This window comes from Coloeus monedula (assembly GCF_965178545.1).
Source record: "Coloeus monedula genome assembly, chromosome: 6".
NCBI lineage: Eukaryota > Metazoa > Chordata > Aves > Passeriformes > Corvidae > Coloeus > Coloeus monedula.
This window is the reverse complement of record NC_138786.1, coordinates 8,832,468-8,856,755: the sequence shown is the minus strand read 5'-3', so window position 1 is coordinate 8,856,755 and position 24,288 is coordinate 8,832,468. Positions and strand designations below refer to the sequence as shown.

At 37.4% G+C, this 24,288-nt stretch overlaps 1 protein-coding gene across 1 annotated transcript in view; it reads right to left on the bottom strand.

Annotated features, from left to right (window-relative positions):
- Positions 1-24,288, bottom strand: part of SPON1 (spondin 1) — a gene marked incomplete at both ends in the record, with an annotated part of 171,741 nt that overhangs the window by 101,649 nt on the left and 45,804 nt on the right. The window contains 3 exons of the mRNA XM_082282860.1: positions 10,763-10,911; positions 14,804-14,926; positions 15,598-15,671. Of these exons, the coding sequence (XP_082138986.1) occupies positions 10,763-10,911; positions 14,804-14,926; positions 15,598-15,671 (346 nt within the window). The remainder of the gene's footprint in view (positions 1-10,762; positions 10,912-14,803; positions 14,927-15,597; positions 15,672-24,288) is intronic.

Genomic DNA, 24,288 nt, shown 5'->3' with positions numbered 1-24,288 from the left:
ACCCAGGCAGGCTCCCGACTGAACGAAGGAACAGGAGTATCACTGACATGAATGGGACGTGCACTAATTCTGCCCAACATTTTATGGAGAGAAAAAGAAACAGGAAATATTAAAAGTGGCACTTGACAGAAAATTTACTGACAGGTTTTTTGTCTTATGAATAGGTGTCTACTGTGGGTATATTTCTTTGCCCGTATAACTCCAATGAAACCTTTTTATTTGGCTAGTAACATAGCAAACCTTAATTTTAAGGAGTGATTATTAAAGTGAATTTATATGGGATGTAGAAAAATTGCATTTCCATTTGGAAAATGAAAAAGCCTCTGTACTACAATTCTAAGAAGATCTGTGTGTGGGATTCAAACTCATGTACATTAAAAAAAATTCAACTTTCACTTTCCCATCAACACAAGCTGTTTCATGAGTATTTCAGCACAAAGTCTTGTCACATAGCTTAAATAACCATGAGATTTTATTTCTTTGCAGTATTATGGATTTTTTTAAGCCAAGGAGAAATGAAGATGTAGCAATAAGCCTCAGTGGCAAATAATTTTTAAAAATTTCTGGATGTCTTTCTTAATCTAAAGACTGGGGAGATGTGTGCATCTTGGGTTTGAGAAAGCAGATTACTACTATTCATGGCTGTGTATTAATCAGTGACAAGTCAGCCCCTTGATAAAAGTGCAAAAGCTAGTGATGCTCAAGCAGATTCTAGACAGTGGATCTGGTTACATTTTTATGTCTAGCTACAGACTTTTGATGTAGTTTACATGGATAATGAACTTCCTATAAACAGTTTCCTCATGTCTAAACATTAAACTATGTATATTGAAGAGCAATGTATGTTTTTGTATATTATACACATTTTTATACACACATACATTCCACTTTGTGTATATTGCTTTAAGCTAATGATGACAAAGATCTATTTCTTCCTTTAGTTTTTATTTTAAAAGCACGAGTCACATTGTGAAGTCTTCAGCAGAATGCACTGCACAGAGCTTTGGAAAGCTGCTTTTAGAGGACCATTCTCAGCTGCTGGAAGAAAAGAAGCAAAGAAATTCCCATCTTCTGAAAATTGCTCTGAGAAAGTAAAGCTGTGAGCATGGAGGAACAGCAGTGATGCAGCTGAGTGTTTAAACTGAACTAATTGTTTTGGAAGAACACTAAAATGCTGCATTTTTGATGTTTTGAAGCATAAACGTAAGGAATAAGAAAAAGTGCACTAAAAAGCGTCTGGGGATTTAAGTCAGTATTGGATTAGAAGTACAAGGGTTTGTCTTCCACCTTCTGCAAACCCACGACAGCCCATTTTCCCTGTCTTCATTCCTCTGACTCTCACAGAAAATTTGCAGTTCTGATCAAGGTATGCTGAAAATTAAGTTCTTCAAGAAATCATCCATTCTCTTCCACTATCCCTCCACTGTCAAATAATGCAGGAATATATATCCAAACAAGAGCACTAAAATCCCATCTCATATCGTTCAGTTTAAACCATCCTAAAGCACAAATGCACTCACTCTTTCTGATTCTTGTTTGGTTTAGAGGTGCATCTGTCAGATATTCAATAAGCAACCCACAAACCTGCAAATAATATCAATAATTGATCTGGCTTGTGAATCAAAATAACACCATTAACTGTGTAGCCCAAATGTTCTCTGAGTCTGTAATTTAAAAATGTTTAAAAACTCTTTCTTCTTTCCATAGTTCAACAGAATTCAAAAACAGAATTTAAAAAAATTCTGTTTTCTATGTTGATACTTAAATAAGATACTTTTAAAGCACCGAATGCACTAAAACTATTGAAAGTATTCAAGAGTACAGTTATAAAGGAAGGAGAGAAGGACAAAAATCATTGCTTCCTCAACATCTAAATTAGTATTGCCATCTTATAGGGAATATAGCACAAACAATAATTTTAAGATGCATCCCATTTCTGTAAATAGATTAATTTATCCAGTCTCTTAGCTAATTTTTTTGTCCTTTCCTAAGATTGAGGAGTATTTTATAGAAGAAACCATATTAAGAGGATAGACTGATTTGTCCAAACAAGATGACTCACTATATTGGTAAGGTGTAAGGTGTTTAAACACCCCTGAGACAACTCCAGATATAGTGATGGCCTCTTCTCACCCAGAAAGAAGAAAATAAACATTTGAGGAACCCAGTGTTTATCCATCAAGTTCCTTGTTGTGGTACAGCCTAATATCTCCCTTAAATTTCCACATTTTTATTTGAAAACAAATTTTCTATGGAGTATTTCTAGTTATGAATATACCTACTTTTGAGCCCATTGTTTTATACCATTTGCTAAAATACTGGCATCAAATAGGGGTGAATGTCAATGCAAGTAACCACTTGCATTGGACCCTCTCTACTCTCGGTTGGCTCCTTTCCAGTAACTTCTGTATGGCTTCTTTCCCACAGAATGTTCCTGAAATAGCAGAATACACCCCATGCTATAAGCAGGGGTATTTATTTGAAGGTATCACTGACTGAAGCAAGAATATAAGAAGCTGAGGTGTGTTTAAAGGAGAGAGCTGACTGAGGGAGAATCCAGAAACATCATCTTAAAAGGAATCTAGAGTTTGTTACCAGCAGTTAATTACAACAGCAGACATTTTCATCCAAGCCTGTGTTAACCCTTGAAGCTGGTTCAGGCTGCAGCATTTATTACAGTCCCTAAATTCATGCATAAGTTCTTTTCCATCCATATTTGACTGGTGAACTTCAAAGAAACGCACAACCTGCAAGCACGTCGTTCTTTCCTGAGCTAAAGTCTAGCCAATAACATTAACCTCCCCCCCACTAAAAATAAGTATTTCTGCTTCTGGTTTTGACTGACAGAAACTACAACACATTCGAGTCCTTTTGGATTCAGGCTAGAAAAGCAACCCAGGAAAACAAAGTTAAAACTTCATTTCAAGACTTATGAATATCCTCCCTGTTCAGTGTCTTGAACTAGTTGATCTATTACATATTAATACAGATGCAACATAATACCTGAACATTTCTATTCTCTGAACATTAAATGCAGTAAATAAATTTTTAAATCAGTCTCTGTGATCGAGATATCTAACTGAGAAGAGCTGTCTTGGAAAAGGACACAGGCTAAGCAGTGTTTGTATGTATGATATTTGTACACGGTATTTTTCTAACTGTTCTGCTGAAATTTAGGTGGAAATAAGCATTTGATACAGAGTGGGAGTTCTGAACTGAGGTTTCTAAGCAAACAACCCCCCAGAAAGTTAATCCCAGAATGACAAACTTTGCATTGTGGGTTATTTCTTTAGTTTTTGTTCATGTTGAAAATTTGTCTGAATAATTAAGTATTTGCAAGTCAAATGAGCTGGTAGGACTCTTCAGCCTCAGCTGTTATTGCATGCTGTTCCTTTGAACAATATTTACAATGCAACAAGAGAGAAAACAAGGAAGATCCTGTGGTTCCTGACAAATGCTGCTAATGAGAGTTCAGACCCTTGTTTAGCCTTTGCAGCATCTCCTTAATAGGCAGCTGAATGCCACCAGCTACTCAGCCACTGCATTTTAATTACAGGTTGAGCCACTGCAGAGGAAACTATTCAGAGAGAAATCGACTGGTCCCTAATTTAATTTTTAGTTGTACTCTGACCCTTAAAAAGCAGACTTTGCTAAAGTCCACAGGAGTTTGGGCAGTGTCTCCCACAGAAGGAGGAGCCCAACCATCTGCTCTGTATACCTGACAAACAATTCAGCATTATTGGTGTTACCTCTTCTGCAGTTTCTGTTACTTAACATTCATCTTGTGTTGCTTAACATTCAGCTTGTGTTGCTACAAGACAGTTCCTGAGAGCCTCAGAGTCACTCAAATGCAGCTGCTCTGCCATGTTAGGATTCAGAGCTGCCATTCCAAACCAGAATAGTTGCAATTAACACAACTCATTTCTCTAACCAGAGTCTGGTGTTAGGAGTGCTGAACTTCTGCTGTCAGGTGGAGCTGGTCCCTCAGTATCAGCAGCACAAGAAGAATCACCTAAAATGCTCGTGTTTTAAAAGTACAACAGTGGTAGACTGAAGGAAAATAATTTGCAAGTAATTTCATCACATCTTTCCACTGGATGAATCTGCCACAGGATGGTAATAATTTTGTGACAGCAGAACAGCATGATAAGATCTAACTGCAGGAAATGAAAAGGTAAGGTATTTTAAAACACAAAAATTAGCAAATAATGTCTAGCAATCCAATCATATTGTCCCAAACAGGTGACATTTCCTTGCAACTTTTATGTCTGTGTACTGGAGAACCAAAATTATTGCATGCCACCCAAATGAATGGATCTACCATAAGCAACAGTTACCCTCCTCTAGCATTGCTTTGCTGCAATCCAGACAGATATCAAAGAGCCAGAGAAAATCTTCATAAGCTTTGATGGGCCTCTGAGCTATTAAGAGAGATTGAAAAAATGGTAGGAATTTTGATAAGTCCCATTTCTACACAATTTAGCATCAGAATTCACTGAGAAGACAGGTCTTTGTGTTTAGACTGCTTTTTTTTTTTTTTTCTTGAAGGATCTGTTTTCTGCAAAAAAAGTTTGAAAATCTTTTATTCAAAGAGAACCTGATTACTGAAAAGGTGTGCTTCTCCCTGTTTTATATTAGAAATGGACGGTCTGTGATGATCAGAAGAAAATAAGCAGCAAGACAAATTGAGGCAAATGAAGGAGAAATTAAATGTTGAGCTAACTTAACACTGTAACTCATTGTTTGGTTATGCAAATCGTTTCATATCAATTACTGGGCAGTTATTCAGAGGGCAAACTCTCAAAGACTCCCAAAAAAGTTAGAGGTGTGAAACCTTTGGAATTCATTAAGCAACATGAGAACTCACAACTTGGAGCTTTAAAAATCAAGGTGCCTTATTGATTAATCAAATAGCAAAAGGCTGTTTAAAGCACAGAAAATTAAACAAATAAAATTAGTTTAGTTTTTCAAATATTATCTCTCCTTGTTTATTACCAGAAAGAACAGTCTCCAGCTGACAATGGATGAGGGAAGGCAGGAAGAAATGAAGAGAAAAAGCATTATTAACTAAGACATTATTTTGCTAAAGTTTTGACCAAAGGCTAAATAAAAGTTCAAAATTATATGTTGCCTGGTGTTCCAGACCAGGGAGATTACCACAATAATAGAAAAAACATTTTGCACAAAATGTGTTCAACATCTGCCACCTCTCACAACCCTACAAACAGAAGAACCACACATGGAGTAACAGTGGAACAAGGACTGTGGTCTCACCACTAGCAGTTTATCCATAGGACAACGATATTTCCAGAGTACCCAAATAAGCACAAATTTTTCTGTTCAGTTTTTATTGGCTGAACTAATAAAAGTGTGTTGAATCTTTCATGTTTTGGCCCAGAAAATAATACACCACTTAATAATAGTTTGTCAGAGCTTAATTTTTTGAAAGAGTCATTACCTTCAATGGCTTTTAGGCTAACAAAAGGTGTTTTGTGGCACAGATTGCATCAGTTCACTTTTTATTAGACAAGCACATCTTTATTGTCATCAGATACTAAAAAAAAGAATGGAGTTGGGATGAACACTTTTGTTAGTTTTTTAAAGAAAACAGCACAAACTGAATCATTCTAATTGCAGTTTCCAACAGAAGTTTATTAAAAGATGGAAACCCCCCCCAGAAGAGAGGTTCTGAGCCCTGTTGTACGTGTTATTTATTGGCACATAAAGCTTCTCTTTATGACACAAGTAGACAACAATTTCTTTCTGGCAGAAATACCTTATGAAATTTAGCACAGTATACAAGGGTTTCAAAATTCCTAATTACCAAAATGCCAGAGATTTTGAATTATTACATAAGGTATATCTTCCAAAAGGAAAGGATGATAAATCTACCATTTAACCTTTTCAAAAGGCATTAAAAAATACCGTCATTCAGAGGTGTATGCACAGAGTGCAGAGCAGTCTAACTGAGCAAACAGAAGTCTAAAAACAAATTTATGACCAAGCAGCTTGATCTGTCCAGAATTAGAATAAATACCCCACTAAAACCATGCTGTCAGGCTGTAACTAAAGTGGGAAGCATGCTGGGACAGAGTTCTGCTGCTTCACTGTTACACCAAGTCCAAAACCACTGAACATTTCTATGGGCTTTGCACAGAGACCTAAAGGGCTTTGGGATTGTTTGGAAGAGCCACAGTGATGGTTTTCATATCAGACTTCATGGCCACAATAATTCTCCTGTCTTTTCAATAGGGAGAGGCTGGTGCCTCTGAAATCTGGATGGGAACAAAAATGCCCTCCCTGGGGACTGACGAGAAAGGGGCTCTGTGTGTGTGTGTGTGTTAATGCCATTAACTGAAGGTTTGGTTAGGCAAAGGTAAAACATCCCAGGTGGCCAATTCCTTCTGGTTTCCATCAGTAAGAATAACAGCAGGAATGTCAGTATTAGTTCATGGCAAAAGACCCTTCATTTGTTCCAATCTCCTCCTGCAATGAAGGCCAAGCCACCATGTTGTCACTAATTTTTTAGTTCTTTTGAACAAACAGAGACTGAACTATTTCAACAACCACCACAGTTTCCCAGTGCAATTCCCAGCCTAATTCCCAGGCATTGTGTCAGGGGTATCCTGGTCTCTGAGGTGAAGTGTTCAGGGAGAATTTTCAGCTGTTCTGTCAAGCACAAGTCAACTGAGTTGAACCTCCCAGGTTGGCTAATTTTAACCTCTCTAAGCACACAATAGCAGCTGATTCAAAAAGCAAATTTTGAGCTTGTTTCAGTAAACACAGTAATTTGCCCAGTGCTGCAATAAAAGGTGATCAATATCCTGCAGATTTCTCTTTGTAATTCAGGTGATTTACCAGCCTCAGCCAGGAAAATCTAGTGACCCCATTCTTCTGTGGAAGAACACAGCACTGCCTTACAAAATGGGTAATAAAATGATAACTATTCAACTGAAATACTGAAGTTACCTTAAAAAAAATCAATCCATCAGGATGAATCCAATGATGAACTTACTTTAATTTTTACTCTCTTTTCTTTTTTTATTAAAATAATCCAAATCAGGACTATTTTGTAGAGACAAATGTTTGGATGGAGTCATAACAATTGCACATTTTTTTCTACAGAAATTTTTTGTTGTTTCAGGTTTCACCTTCAATTCACACATTATCATGTGTCTAAAACTTTACAAGCATCTTCGTGAAAAACAGAACTTGCTCTTCTGAAAGGTCTGGTGGCACAGTCAGCTTTCATCTGGGATGCTGCAGACAATCTAAGAAGTCATCCCACTGACTGACATTTCAGAGAGCATTAAACCAAACCCGTAAGAATGTCACCTGTGGGTCCATAGGGAGCATGCAGAGAGTACACACTGCTTTTTCTGGAGAAAGATGCAAGCTATAGAATATTACTTATCTTGGTTTAAAAAAAAAAATTGTTGGCAAAATGACTGCATATTTATTCAGAGATAATTAGGCAAAACCAAATTATTTCTCTTAAGGTGAGAGATATTTAAAACAATGTTTCTATTTGAATCTTGTCCCATTAGCCTAGGACATGAGATTTAGAATTACACTTTACTCCTTCTGATTCATGTTTTAACCATCTTGGTTTTTTGTTCATTTGTTTAAACAGAGCAATCCCAATTTGAATGCAAAATTTCCCCTTCAAATTCTGCATTCATTTCCTACGAGCCTGTTTATCAAATGATGGGTTCTGGAGAACTCAGAATTTCTCAAAACAAAGTCAGAGTGTGAATATATCTCAGAGATATGTGAGGTCAGAGCACATTCTTCCCCTCACATAACTCCTCTTCCATCCTTTGTTCATTTATAACCCCTACAGTGTAACGCATGAATTATCCTATTGTACACATCAACCACTTGACAGATTGTTTTAGTACAACTCTTATGTGGCCTGGCTTTCCTTCCAGGCTGCCAGGAACACTTTAACAAAAAGGCTGATTAGTTCCTTTAAGTTCTCCCAGATAAACAAACTACAAAGCAAGTTTACAGTGCCCAGGATCATCCATGCAAAAATCCCACACAGGCTCTTTACAGTAACAACACAAACCAGAGCAGCCCAAGGTGCCAGGTCAAGAAGAAAAACTGATGATGATGCAGCATCCTGTCATAGGGAGAGCAAATGTTCACGCTTGAGGATCTTTTATTTAATGGCACATAATTGTTAGGACACTTCTTAACAAAGCTCCTTGAAAGACAGACCTTTTTGTTGTTGTTGTTGTTGGTTTTGTATACACTACAAATTTTTGGTAATAAAACATATATAAATAATGAGATTTTTTTCTTTAATAAAACCTTGGGTAAGGTCTGTGACAGATGCCGGTTACATAAATATGTGTCTAATATGTGTTCACCTAAGAAACTCCCTACAAAACAAAGTAGACACCCAGCAGATTCCCAAATCCAGGTGTGGCCCTGGAAGAAGTGCCTTAAGTGCAGTGAGAGAGCTCTGAGTCCAGGCACCAGAATTACAAAAGCTGCCTTTCCTGTGCTTTCAAAAACATCAAAGCTGCTTGGAGAATGAGTTTAATGAATTGATCCTCCCATCAACCCACAACACAAGACTGGGAGGACAGCAGAGAGGGGAAAGAGAGGTAGAGTAAGAAATGGAAAAGGAGCAAATAAATCCTGAGGTAAATTGAAACGTGGGGAAGGAAACAATATTATCAAATCACAAGGCAGGTAGGGATACTGTAAGGGACAAAGTGCAATTAAAAAAAAAAAAAAAACAAAAACCAAAAAACCAGCCTGACTTACATGTCAGCAAATTAGCTCCTGGCATAACTAGTTCTGCTGTCTTGGTTGCAGAATTTTACCTCAAAATCTCTCAAAAATATCAGTGCACCTTAAGAATATGTTAAAAAGAAAAAAACTTCAAATAATCTCAATAAAAATGTTACGGCATTTGATGACATGCTGCACTGTTCTAGGTAACAGCCAGTTAGAACACAGGCTCATTGCTTGGATAAACTGACCCAGGAGAATCATGAATTACTGCAGGGTTGACCCAATCAGACAACCCAATGTTGGAATTAACTGCGACGTTCATTAATTTCATGTTCAATCTCAGCAGCCCCTGAAACTGTAGCCAGTTATTGATCTGAAATGCTTTGAAAGCCACAAGGTGCTCTGATTTGAATCCAGTGTATAAATACATCCCCTTTTTGCAAACACATGGCACATAATGACAAAGAAGCCAGGTTTGGAAAGGAGAGGCATGATTTTCATTTTTTTCCATATTCCCTTCAAATTCACTGCCCTTCTCCCACTACTCAGCGTCACCTTTCATAAATGCACCTCTGCTTGCTCCTCACCCCATACCTCCCCCTTGCTCCTGCTGCTTCAAAAGAAGACCTAATCTTTGAATAGTCCCAATTCAGATGTGCCAAACCCCTATTTTATAGAGTATTCATCAAGACTGTAACAGAATTTATCTTCTTCAATACAAAATTGCTGATTTCCTTCATTCCATGTGGGCCTACTACAAGAAAATACTGATTTCCCAAGTAAGCAGCAAAAATGGTAAGTTACATGTGGTATACACAATATTCTGCTATCATTTTCATCCATCTGGGTTTATATTATATTGCTGGGATAAAACCCAGCCACTTTTCGGCATAGGATCAAGGCCTACTTTCTATTTCCAAGTACACCAAGGTTTATGATGGGTTAAAAAATAATGCATCCATGATCACATTTTGCCCCACAATGAAATTGTTTTTTCCCTTTCATATTCCTTTTCTATCCCTTTTATATATTAAGTTATAAGCTGGTTTTATTTTATTTTTCTTGGCTTTGGGAGTTTCTTGTCAAATACACCAGCTGTTCTTGTACCATGATTATATACACTTAAGCATCACAAAAAAGCAAACTGAATTTAGCACACAAAGCTTTTCACTATACAAGTTTTCTCGTGAGCAAAACAGTCTTTGAGGTAATTTTATACTATTTATATAAATATAAGTGAATTTTTTTATTCTTTTTGTATCTCTTTGTGTAATCCTGTATACAACCTACCCTGTAGGTCTCGAAATACTGTGTCTTTGACATGCAGCAGTTACCAGAAGGAAGAATGATTAATCAACAATATCATCTTGAACACTGCTTTTACTTTTGCTGACTTCATCTTCAGAAGTGTCAAATATAGGAAAGATCCACACAAATGTGGAAAAAGTGCCTGTATGTACAGAGGGCTTCATGCACGTGTTCAAAATTAAGGAATAGATTATTTTCTTTGTCAAAGAGGTTATTAAGGAAAGCATGCTTGTGAACACAAATAATGATGAACAGGGAAACACGGCACTGTATGTATTTGTATAACACGAGGTGATTCACCAAAAAGCAAAATGTAGCATTCTGCAAAGTGTATCTCAATGATACATAATCCATCACTGTTTTAAGGCAGGGATATTGCTGGCTGTCTTCAAGGTTTTGTCTTAGCAAAAACTTTAATGATTCTTCCCAATTAAGCCTGAAAAGGTGAGTTTTACTTTGCTACCTCTGATTTATGCTTCATGTGGCACACAGATTTTCTAAGTCTAGAATGCTGCCACTTACTTGTCCTTTCCTAGACAAAAACTCTTGCCAGCATAAGAACAAGTCTAGAAAGACAGGAAGAGCTCCTTCTCTACTTAACTGAGAATTATTTGGCAAAATTACATTCAGAAACATTGTCAATGACAGACTGTTCGCAGGTCAAGAGAGGATCCTTTTTCTAAAGTATGCACTGAAATACACCTACCTGCTGTCGAATTTCTTCTTCCATCTTCACAGGGGACCCCAGCTCTGCAACTTGTTTGACACCTTCACTGGCATATCCTCCATACTCCCACAGGATGTAGTTCTTGGAGTGAGAACTACCAATGATCGCAGACCAGTGGTTGGTGCGTCCTTTTCGGAGGAAAAAAAACAAACAAAACAAAACAAAACAAATCAAACAACCATCAAGACAGCCTCAAAGCATAATTCCTGACTTTTAATAAAGTTTTGAAGTCCCCACTCTCGAGGGTTTTGCATGCTGTCAGTTCTCACTACACCAACACACCACATCTTCAGAGCAGTAAGAACAAGCCAGTGACTGACAGAAATCAAGCATAAAGCAGCCCCACAAAACAAACAGGCTTAGTATAGTTTTTCTTCACCAAAAATCTCACTTCAGAAAGTTTAGGAAACCTTTAATTTTAAGTTTCTATGTCAAATATTTTAAAAGGAAACCTGCAAGGGAAGACTTCAGTGGTCACCCTCAGATTTACCAGCAAGTTTTTTCCTTACTGAAGGCACCAAAGTAAATTTTGCTGTATTCACTTCTATATTCACAGAGTTTTCTTGCTCAGATTTCTCATAAGAGTTGTAGAGCTAAGCAAAAGGATTCCCATTCTTGTTTCTTGTCTTGTTGAACAACAAAAAAAAAAAAGTTTAAAGAAAAAGTAGAGAAATAAGATGGAACTGAAAAGAGAATTGAGCAGAAATAAGGAGTCACAGAAGTCCCACAGTCCTGGAAATAAAAATTAATTCAGTTAAGTGTCAAATAACCTTCTGCAGATATATGGGCTTAAAGGAAAAGGGTGAGAAAATGAACTGCTCACACAAGAAGACAGTCTGGTAATAAGGCAAGGACTGTAGGAGATGAGGGAGTCAGAATGATGGAGTGAGACAATATTTAACATTTTTCTTTGCAATGTGAAAGGTAGAGAGCAGCAGTAAAAACAGCTGCAAACTGAATAAATGAATGAAAAATGAATAATGAAGTAAATAAAAGGAATGCAAATTTAAGATGTGAGGGGTGGAACAATGAAATTGAAGAAGACAGTGTAGAGAATTGTACAAAATCAGATGCAGGAACCTAATCATGGGAGAGTAGAAAATAGATTAGAAATAAAAATGAACACCAACAGCAGGGGAAAAAAAGCTAGAAAAGTGTAGGAAGCAGAATAGATAGATGAGGGAGATGGCCTAGCAGAGCAGCACACAGAGCCTTCACAGCTTCCTTAGTCCTAAACTTGGACCAAAATACACCTACAGAGCTCTGAATTGTAGCAGGCCTGACGTTTTCAGAATCAACTAAAGCTAAGCAGTAACTGAGCCCTAAATGTGGAATAAAACCAAACTAAACCTTCCCTCCTCCATAGCTGAAGAGACTGCAATGTCAGGAGATGGTTTCTTGATCTGAGATCTAGCAATTGGTCCTCAAATATACAGTGGCACCCTGTCAAAGCACAGAGAGGTGTTGTCACTCAGCTCCAGTGATGGGAACTCCAGCTTTGCCCATCCTCTCTCCCTAGCACAGGGGTCTGACTGCCCCACAAGCCACAGACAGCAGCTTACCCTGAAACACAGCAAGTGGCACTGAAACTTATTGAAAGACAATAGTCCCTACAAAACAAAAATGTGTCACCACAGAGAGGAACCTGAGCGCCTGTAAGTCTTTAGTCAAATGGATAATGAATTGTTCCCTGTGCTCCAAAGATTCTCTCCCTCCCTGCCCTGAACAGGACAGGAACATCTGATGCCTTTGCAATCAGAGCACAGCCTCTTCCACCAAGGAGCCCTCCCTAAAGACACTCTGGCTCTGCAGAGAAAGCTCCTGGCCCCCCTCCCTGCCCAAATGAGCTGTTCCACATCATACCACATCTTCCCTAAACTCTTCACAAAACCCTGCTGCATTTGCAAGTGTTTCACTCCTCACCTTGAACCATCCATTTCTTATGAGAACACAGAGACAACTTGGTATTTCCTAAGCTTTTTCCTCTAACCATCAAAGAAACTTCTCTGCATGAGATAATCTGAGCAGTACAAGGCCAGAGCTATTTTGCATCCAATGTCACCCTCTAGGTCTTAAGACAGCAAACAGAACACTGACAGCTTTCCAGTGCTGTTATTTCATTTCATTCTTGTAGTTTTGAGTAGTTTCTCAATTTATAGACTTATTTGTGTATTTTTGCAGAAAAATCAAGGTGCCATCACAACATGAGACTTTATCCTCTGACACATTTCACAGATGTGCTCATATCATACCATATCATATCATGATGAACAGCATGTGGATTTCTGTTATCAAAAATGGGTGATACCCAGAGAGAAGAGATGCTTTGCACAAACTGCTTAATCTTTAGGGCTTTTTAAAAACCAATCAGAAAATAAAGAAAAGATGCAAAACAAAGTTTATGATCTGCTTTCTATTCCAGCCTTATTGATGGTACAAGAATAGAGCAGAATTTTTTATGGAGTGGCTTGGCAAATCATTAGTGATTTACCACAGTCCACAATAAGTAACGTTTTATTTTGATGTAATTACTGCACAAGCTCAGCATTTTAAAGAATAATGCCAATGACTAGTTTTCATTTTTCACATCACTATACCTGAATGAGATCTTTTCCTCAACTTAGAAATTTTAATGTAAAATCTTATTAGCTGTTATTACTGGGATTAATCATGTAAGTACCAAATGGGTATTTTTTCACTTTTCCAGTTTAAGTAATATATTGATTTAATTCAGCATTTTGTAACTGGGGAGAGATAGCAGGCTACAGAGGGCTCTACTGTAGCAAACTGTTGCAACTTGCTTATTTTCCATCATGCATCCATACCCTTCATGAGTTCACTGATTTGGCTGTAAAAGAAAAGGCCATTTATGCTCAGTATTACATCACTAAGTCACAGGAATTTCATAGCTTTCAGTCACTTTCTCATGGCCTGTTTCTGAGCACCAGCTGAATCCATGCAAATAGTGCACATAAAGTTCACACTCAGCAGATATTTAAATCATCCAATAGCCTTAAAGAGCATTCCTGCAATTATTGGCTGTGCTTATTTTATCTCCCACATATTATGCTGACCAACAGCATTTGAACAATGCTGTGCTTCAAACTCAACACAAGCAATATTGCTTAGGCTGTTAAAACTATGAGCTGATACAAACCATATTTGAGTTATATGAGGATATTCTGACACTGGGACAATAATAATATTTTTTTTAATCAATATAAAAGGTCTCTATAATAAGCATCAGCCACAGAAAACATAACAAAGTTTAAAGACCTGTAAATGTGACTCATATTCTTAAATACCTTCCTAGCCTTTTTTCCCACAGACTGTGGAGTCAGTAATGAAAGACCAAGTGCATAATACACAGTTTTGTAACTTCAGCTTTTTACAGATACTTAGGCAAAAGCAAACTTGCAACAAAAATACTGATTCTGTAGTTCTGACACTTAAAAACCCAGGCAGGCAAAGTTCAGAGGGCGTTTTTTATTTGGGTATTCAACCAACAAAGACAAAGAAGACAAACTATTCTTAGTTCTATATATACAATTAATATCCTTGGGCAGCAAGATTCGAAATTCACCAACTCTAACTGAAATAATTCAAAATACTTTGAAGTAAAACAAACTGGATAGATTGGCATGGCTGAAAAATCAAAATATTAGTGTGTAACCCATGCTTTGTGGCCTTTTTCTTAAAATCTTGCCTCCTACCCCTACATTAGAAGCCAGTCTAAGCTTCCAATAAGAAAAAAACCCAAAGGAACCTTTCTTCCCACAAAGATATCCTGCAAATGCAATCTCATACACATAAAGGCTCAAAATGTCAGGCACACTGATAGAAGTTACTGGTAATGTACAGTGCAGAAAGATCATTGATTTTCAGTGCTGAATGTCAGCAGGATTCCATGTATGTCATAATTTACACTGCTGAGCTGTAAATAAGTGATTCTGTGTTACACAACCAGCCCCAACCCTCTTCAGAGCCCCTGGATGGTACAAGTAAAGGAAGGATACTCACGTGGAAAATCCTTGGGATGTGTTTTTTCTGACCAGTTTCCATAAAATGTCAGCCTGTATTTGGCAGTTCCACAGGCACAACAATCCAAAATTGGTTTGTCAGTCACACCTTCCGAGGCTGAGTCTGAAAAAGCATCAAAGTACCCACTGAAAACAGCTACAACTCAAAACCAGTGAGGACAGTGAAGCTTCCATAATAAATACTCCAGGAAATAAATCTGAGGTAAACACGGGGGTTTTTTGCTTAGTTTTAAGTTTACCATTAGACTCAACTACAACCCTGAAATATCTGTACCATGCTTCTAAGTGGATGAAATTATTTAAATCTGCATTTTTTAAATAGAAGGCATGAATATTTCGTTATCTTCAGATTCAAAAGGGGTTTGTTTCTGGTTTTTATCTGATAAGGACAAACCTCAGTTAATCTCAAAACACAATAGGCTGGAAATTTCTGACAGTCAAAGAATATGAATTCTCCAGTGGGATGCAATAACCAACTTCAACAGTTAGGTTTAAGAAATAGCCCAGGATTCAATAAACAAAGTTCTCTGGAAACCAATGGGTATCACACAAAGAGCAGGTAAAAAGTTGCAAGTATCACATTTAGGGGGAGGCAAGGAAGATTGTATGAGATGCAGTATACGTGAAAAGGAAGAACACAACTGAAAGAAAGATCCCAAATTTAAACCTGGATGAAACTGTCCAAGTCCTCCAAATCTTAGTTTGAGACAATGAGTTAAGAGAAATATGCAAAGCACAACAAGGTCGTCAGAAAGATGTTTTACTTTACCTTACCTTGCTCACAAATTTTTTTGGTGAGAGAGCCCTCATCTTGAAAATAAATTATTCGCTTCTGCACAATACTGGCTCTATAAAGGGAAAAAAAAAAATCATTTGAAATATATTTATTTCTTAAAACAAAAAGAAAATTAGTGATCAATTAGCAAAAGGAGAGAACTGGACTGCTAAGATATAGTTATACTTCCCTGTACTGACAACATGTTTACGCAATATGGGATTAAAGATATTTTTATTTCAATTTACATTTTAATTTCATTGCATTTTACAGAAACCTGAAATATTTTCACCCCTAGAGAAGTGGTCATAGGCATATGGTGAGGATCTGTGCTCTTGGAATGCATAACAGTCAACTGAGCATTCAATATTTCAATCAAATCTTATATTTAAATACTGAAGTTATATTCGATTTCAGTCAGAAAACAGCTCAGCTAAAGTAAGCAGCTGTTCATAGGAAATTACAAGGCATTCTAAAGAGATAAGTACTTCTGATCTGTGACAGCAACTCAGTGCAAATATCATGTAAAACAGAAGGTAGAAAAAGCTAGCATAAGGTAGAATCTTTGAAAGCAATTCACAGGTTCCAAAAGACAAGTTGCTTTAAAATTATTTAAATCTAGAATATTTTATTGAGGCTTATAGTTCAAACAAAATGTAAATTTCCAAGCCTCGGTGCCTCAGTTCCTCAGTTGAGGGGGGCTGGATATATTTAGTCCCAAATAAACTTTAACTAGATTCTTTGACCATTTTTAACTATAACAATTTAATTCACATGTAAACTTTATCTTCTTTCTATAAGAAAACAGATTTTGGTTAAATTCAAGGACAATCTATGGACAGAGAGCCTCCTGAGGACAACGTGCTTTGGGAGCTGGCACTCTTCCTTGTTTACCAGTACAAGTACACATTCTTCTAGCAACATTTTGTACCATCACTTGTATTTAAAACTCTAAACAGCAAGGGCCAATTTCTTGTCTTACTTCAGTATTAGTCAAATAGTTCTCTTGATCTCTAGAATTATTCCTCACTCATGACAGCTCAAGTGAGAGGAAAAGTAAGACTGTACATGCTTAGATGTGTTGTTGCAGTCATGGAACCTTCCTTTGACAACGTCCCACCCATACTTATCAAAAACAAGATGCAATTTTACTGTACTTTCTTTGCCAAGATGCAAGGCCAGAGTAGGAGAGGAAGGAATCCTTCTTTTCACTTTATAAAGCACCCAGGAGAATAACTGGGTTTTGCAGATCTCTTACAGCTACATCTACCTGAAAAGGGTGCAAAAAACTGTTAATCCTTAACAGGGCTGACATCTCCTAAAGGAACATGTGGGAAAGGGAAACACAGGCAACCAACCAACACTGTGGAAAAGCAGCGTGAAACAGAGAAGAGCAAACTGAATTTTGGGAAAAGCAAGGACACGATTGACCTGCCAGTGTTTGGTGAAAGAAGATTCCCAGGCCTCATCTTAAGAAGGGATAAATCAGAGCCTGGAGAAAATAGCAGCAAGTGAATGAAACCCAGAAATTATTGATTTAGGAGCTGCCAAGGCACAACTTAAAGGGTGGCAGAAGACACTGACCAAGTATGTGAGAAACTTCCTGAGAAACCTCTTCCAGGATTTCTAATAAGAAATAAGGAGGAAAAAATAAAACAAACATAACTACCAGAACTACTGCCAGGAAGAATAGAGTCCAATGGCCAATCTGTGACAGTGGCATGCTACCTTAACTTTTCCAGCCTTCATACTGAAAGCCAAAGCCAAATTTAAAGACTTTTTGGATGCTACACTGCAAGGTGACAGAAAGTGGGGGTACAAGAAATGCCATGCTGATACAAGGAAAACCTCTTTCATCATGAGGATAATCAAAGAGATTTAACCCTGGAAAGGGCTGCCTAGACAGCTTGTGCAACCTCCATCTCTGGAAATATTCAAAACTTCATCAGATCCATGCCTTGGCAACCTACTGAGGGAACAACCAAACTGATGCAACCTAGTTTAAGCAGAAGAAGGGACTAAATGTCTTCCAGAAGTCCTTTCCAACCTAAATTATTCTATTATCTTAATCCAAACAAATATAAAATCAGCTGTTTGATAAAGACCTCGATTTTGCAGATAATAAAGGTATTATGGGTATTTGAGAAGCAGTTACCAGTTATTAAAAAAAAAAAAAAAACAGAGAAAGATTGTTTGAAGCCTGAAGTCTACTTGTATTATCCTTTTTGCTGCAGTTAGTTTGTCACTGTAAAATGTCAAGGGAACAGTTCCTTTTCTAATAACAAAAGCTTCACAGCTTTCTGAGTCATTGTCTCTTCAGCTGTGTTTGAAACTATATGGTGAGCCAATTATTTAAATGGGATTTTTTATAGTGATTCCAAATGCACCAGGATAAATACATTATATGGCTGCATAAATATCAAAAGCAGGCACAGAACTTTACAAATACTCAATCATAAATTATTTTAAAATATTAACTGTTTTAATAATCAGCTTCTAGACTGAACACAGACAAAAACATCTGCTCAGTGTATTTGCTAGCTTTTATAACTACCTCTGTTCCCCCTTCTTTTTTTTTTTTTTTGACATAATTTTTATTCTGCTATAAAAGTTCTGATGTTTGGACTAAGGATTCTTTCCTTTGGCTTTGAGGTTTAAATAAAACAGCTAAAAATGGAATGGCTGACTTCTAGAGAGAGGCAAGAAAGCTTTTAAGAATTTACACAAGGTACACATCTGCTTAGTCTACATAAATCCTTCCCCCTGCTTCAAACATATCCAGTGCTCTCTGAACCTAGGAAGGGGTAATCCAATTGCTTTCCCTCCCATATTAATATATACAAGTGGCTCTTCATGTTCTTGTTTTTCTTACTGACTTTCTTCTCTCTCTGACTATCAGAAAGTGATGGATTAAAACAAAAAAGAAAAAGGAAACAAATTTGACTCAAAAAATCTGTTTGTTTCCCAATTTCTTCAAGGCAAGGCTTCTGGATTTGTGCTAATGCTTTTCTATCACCAAACTAAGGAGCAAAACTGTGAGGTACAGGCATATCTACACCTGACAGCACCTGCTTTTATTAAAGAAAACCAACCAAATGAATTGTACAAAAAGTGTCACTATTTCTGTTTTGTAGCTCTCACTGCAAAATGCAAGAATATCTGGTTACTTCTGTAATATTTGCTCTGGCAATACTACTTTGGAATGTCCCTGTCCTGGCTCAGTTTGGTCAGACCACATCTGAGGGCAGTGTGAAAAGGCTGCCTTGAAAGACTTCCATGGAATAAGAATGTCCCTCTGCAGCACAGTTCCACAACAATTGTACCATCCTGCTGTGAAAAGCTCTGCCAAAGACACGGAAATTGCATTTGGGATATTAAGAAACAGGAAATGTCATAAACCATAAAAATTCAGACCAGCCTTGGGAACGTTCCAGTTCATACCAGAAACAGAGGAGTCAGTTAAGGGTTTTTTCTTTCTTTCTTTCCTTTTTTTTTTTTTTCCCCATAGAAACAGCTTTAGATTATTTTCCTCACTCCTTTTGTCAAATCCTAGCATGAAAAGAAATACTCTTATTTTGAATTACTGCTGTGGGTGTAGTGATGTGACAAAAGACGTAAGGAAGAGGATTTGTAAGAATTGTTCCTACGACATTTTTTAAGCTTACATCAAAGCCATTAAGTACAATATTAGAGTTACATTTGAATAAAACAGGTTTTGTCAGAGCTGGAGAGGGTACCCCAAGTTTTACTTGGATATTGAGAAATAATAATTAACTACTGAGTTGCAGATAAGACACTTTTCCTGCTCTATATTACCTGGGAGTTAACCTTGTCTTGCCCTTCTAGCTATCAAAATTATTATCTTTAATTATTCCATGCCTCACTGATTTAATTACAGTATGATAAGTTGCTTCCCAACCCAGAAAGCTACAGAGAACAATTAACATCATGTTGTTTTCTTTTTTGGGTTTGTTGTTTTTTTGGAGAGAAAGAATTTCTAAATATACCATTTACTTTAACACTAGAAAGTGATGTGAAAACCATGAATTTACATCTACTGTAATTTTGCTGGTGCTACTGGGTTTTGTCATTCTAATGCATTATTTAAGATGCTCTCATTTTATTTCCTACTACATGGTCTTAGAAAAAAGCCAACCCTGTGTTTCTGACAAGCACTTACAAGGTCAGGGAAAGCACAAACTCCCAGAAGTTTGCCAACAATATTTACTTCTTTTTCTAATATTTAGGAGACCTCTATTAAAAACAAATTAAAATTCCTCTGAAAGTCTATATGACCCTTTAGCTAATAGATGTCCAGCAATTTTTACACTGATCGTATTTTTGACAACTACATTCTTCAAAATAATTTTCAATGAGCAAAGTGTGCTGTCTCAGCCAGGACAGGCTCCATCTACACCAGAAGCTGTCAGCAGCCAATTTTTAGAATATTGACAAGGGTCAATTCTAAAAATTTGCAGCAAACTGTTTCTTTTTTAAGGCATAACTTAGAAGCTAAAACAGAAGATACATTTTTTTGTTGTGATTTTGGGGGTTTTGTTCATTAGTTTGGTTTTAAGTGTGTTGTTAACACAGTTTGAACAAACCAACCAGACTTGATACTTGATGTTGGATAAAACACAGTAATATTAACATGAAGTCGATCAATGTTGCCATAATTCCACATTTACATCCCTGCACAGGATGAGGATATTTTAACATGAAAAGCAATAAAACATGTTCACTTCTAAAACTTCAGTACAGACACCAGAGTATCCTTCTTCAGTTTTATTTTTTAACATTTCACATATACTGTCAGAAAATATAATTCAGAGAAACCCCACAGCAAGAGCAAAGCACTCTAAAGCTTATCTTAGAAATTTCCTCTTGCTTCCAAATCCTTCTGGTGTCCTTCATACCAAACTCGGGTCTGCCACCACACACCTACAAGAGAGCTCGCTGACTTCAGGACTAATTTTGCCATCATATATAATACAACAAAGAGCTCTGAAGGAAAACACAGCTATACATGCTGCTATCTGATATTTTTCCTCAGGAAATCTCTCCGTTCTTTACTTGAATGGCCACATGACATAAATGTTAAATCTAAAATCTTCAGGATAAAAAGTTGCACTGACACAATAATTTCTGACATGACCTATTACTTGCAAAAAAAACCCCCACAAAACCAAATAAAAATCCACCCTCCCCTCAAAAGATCCCAAAAACAAACAAACAAAAACAAACAAAAAAAAGCAACATCACTTAAAGCCCAGTGCTGTTCATGGGCTAGATCTTCACCAAGGATTTTGATAGTCACCACTTTCTGTAGCAGTCTCCTTGAATTTCAGAGCTAAGCATTATAAATTATTCTGCAAAGGAAAGTCAGAACAGATTGGATAGGACCGAGTGTTTGGAGGATGGATTTATCTTGTTATTCTAAGTAGTGGTTTTGTAGAGCAAGATGGAAGCAATCTACCAAAGGTGGGACTACAGGTTTTTTCCAAGCTAGTGAGCCCAAAATTAAAATCCTGTTATCTGATAACTGAGCTAACTCGTGATAAGAACCAATGCAAAGCACTTGTGCACTAACTAACCAACCCTAAAAACAAAATTGAAAACAAAACCACATAAAACCCTTATCAAGCTGCAATTTATTTCTGCTTAAGGTTTCTGCAACCTGTAAGATGCTCACCCACTTGCACAGGGAACTTAAATAGTTGATTTCTCTGGATGTTCAAGCCATGCCCCCTCTGCCAGCCTGCTTTACCTGATATGGAAGGGTGGGGAAGAAAACCAACCACGCAGGCAAAGGCCACATCTCAAAACCTCCCTCATGTTCCTTCACCTGTCCCTAAGTTCCCTACTTGATCTGAGGTCACTGCTCGACCTCTGTTGATTTTGCCATTATTGCACAGACACAGCAACAGCATAATTTCCCTTTTACAGCACTGCTTTTAATCTTTATATCCTACTCATATTCCCCTCCCCTCTTGAATCACCTTCCCCCCACTCCAGGTTGGGGCAGTAAAAAAAAAACCACCATCTTTTTAATATATTAAAAAAACTCAAAATAATTAAAACTTAAACATGACCATGAGCACCCAGTTAATGAAGACAGAAAAAATTCCCCAGAACCCTAAAAAAATTGTTTTAAATCTTTAATATTTACAAAGCATGAAGTAAACTAATTTGAAGATAAAACAAAAAAGAGCTATCATTCTCCTACTATTTTTAGAAGTTGCATTCTCCTATTATTTTTTTAAAAGTTGTCAACTAGCAATATACTGAAATTATGTTTAAATGAGTAAATTATTTGCTTGTACAGACAAAAATTTATTTGTCAAAAGCAAAGCCCACCCACTGATAAAATACTGATTAGTGGATAGCCAGTAGCAGGAATCTAGATTGGAATAAAGGATTTGGTGTTTTCAAATCCAAAAAAAAATCTTCACTTCACTAGCATTGACAGGAGCCTGAAGGTGAACGCCACAATTAATGCAACAAATTAACACCCACTGAGACAAAGATAACACAATTTAATATTAAAATGCTTAATACTGCTTCTTGAAAAAGACCTTACTATTATGAATGTATTTCCCTGAGGAAGATTTTGATGCAGTGTCTTTAGTACTTGAGGTTAAGTCGTGGGACTGGAACCATCAGAAGAGACTTGTCAGCTCTTTAGTGCAGCTGAGACAGATTTCATCTGTCAAGAATTAATACCTGTAACAACTGAATCTCGTCTACCTGGGCTGTTCTGAGAGCTCTCCCTGACAGCTGGGAGTGCACAGCCTACTGAACATTCAGCCACATAATGCCAGGAGATGCTGGGCATTTATGCTGCAAGACAGGAATGCAGAGAAGTGAAAGAAAATAAAGATAAAAGGGTTGATACCGGTTACTTTTCTACTTCCCTCATCCTAAAGTGGCAGCACATGGGAAGAAGGCACATTCAAATTGTATTTGAGAAAAAGCTGAAACAACACCCTGATCATCCAACACATAATTATCAAAGAAAGACTGAATTAATCCATGAAATTCCTCTACATAATGAGGGTGGTTTTCAGCAAGCTTCTCCACCTACCCATTGTTTAGCATCTGCTCGTGGCTAAGAAGAGTGTTAGAGCAGTGTCTCGAGCTCATACAATTGTTCTGCTTGCAAAAATTCCTCTCAGTAGGGATTTGCAGCAAATAGCGTTGCCAAACTTCGGTACACTGATTTTTGGAGAATGCAATGGCAGGGAACCTGTACATCATGGTCTTGACTTCAGCCCTAAAAATGCCAAAATCATACAACCTTCTCATGTCAGATTAGCTGCCAACACCAGTAACACTGATTGCACTTTTGCTACAACAGAGCAAGCAAATGATGGAGAAAGAAGAATTGCTAAACACATGAAAATCAGAAAAGTACTCTCAGGGCTAAGATAATAGCAGTGTTGAAGGGTACAGAAACACAATAGGAAATGGATCAAAAGTTGTCCAAGATATGCATAGGAAGGGCAAGAACCAAGTCTAGGCATCTCTCTTTCCTGCAGCAGTGGATTGTCAGACTGTGGGTGTGATTGCATTTAAATGATAAACATTAACGCCCCAAAGCGCTCCGGGGTAATGAAACTCCTTGGAAGATTGTGATTCCTTTTCACGGCGATTTAAAGCATTTTCTACACAACAACATACAGCAGCAGGGAGAGGAAACAAACCCTACAGTCTCAAGAAGCTTTGTGCCTCAGTGGGGTTCCTGAAGTCTCGTTGATCCGGATAAGGATCAGCATTTCATGGAGGAAGTGATTACAACTGTGCTTAGAGGAGCAGGGATTAAGCAAAAGATCCAGATTCTGTATCTCCCTCAGTCATCGGGACAAGGAGAGCACATGAATAAGACTATTAAAGGAGCACTGTGAACAGGAGCAAGCAGTAATGACAGGGATTAGAATGATAAATCACCCTTTATATTGAGAAGTGGGCATAGACTGGGAACAGGAATTCAGCCCTACCACATTTTATTTGGAACAAAAGTGTAGTTAATTAGATTTTTAACTTCCTTAGAAACTCCAAGAGGGAGATGTTTTAATGTGGATAATTGAGATACACCAAGTGTGATTAGAGATACAGGAGGAAATAGAGCAAGGGTTCAGACACTGTGGAGACAAGCAGGGGTGCTCCTTCAAGTACCTGTATGGGAAACAGGTGAACCCATTATGGGTTTGAGATTGACACCCAAGCAGTGCCGTTTAAACATTTCCAAATGTTTGTCTGGATTTTGAAACTGAAGCAACAAAGGAAACAAATCTCCTGATCTTCTAGACAAAAATATAACTATGTGATATTGTTTATTATAGTGGGGAGTCATTTGTTCCCATCAAACATTCAAACTTGAAAAAGAGACAGAAAAAAATTACATGCTTTGAAAACTAGAAACATATAAACATAAAACCAGATACACTGATGTTGAGGGTGTTTTGAAAACCTAGATGTGTCCCACAATCTTATGCTGCTGTTAGGTGACACTCTAGTGACACCTGACTGACCTTCTACTGAAATCAATTACCAGCTTCAGTTTCACTTAATCAGAAGGGAATTCCAGCCTGAATTTCTTATGAGGCATGAGTGGCTACTGGAAAACCAGAACATTTTAAGGACAGCACTTAGAACTTTATTCTCACTGAGCCAAGTAGCTTACTGAAAAA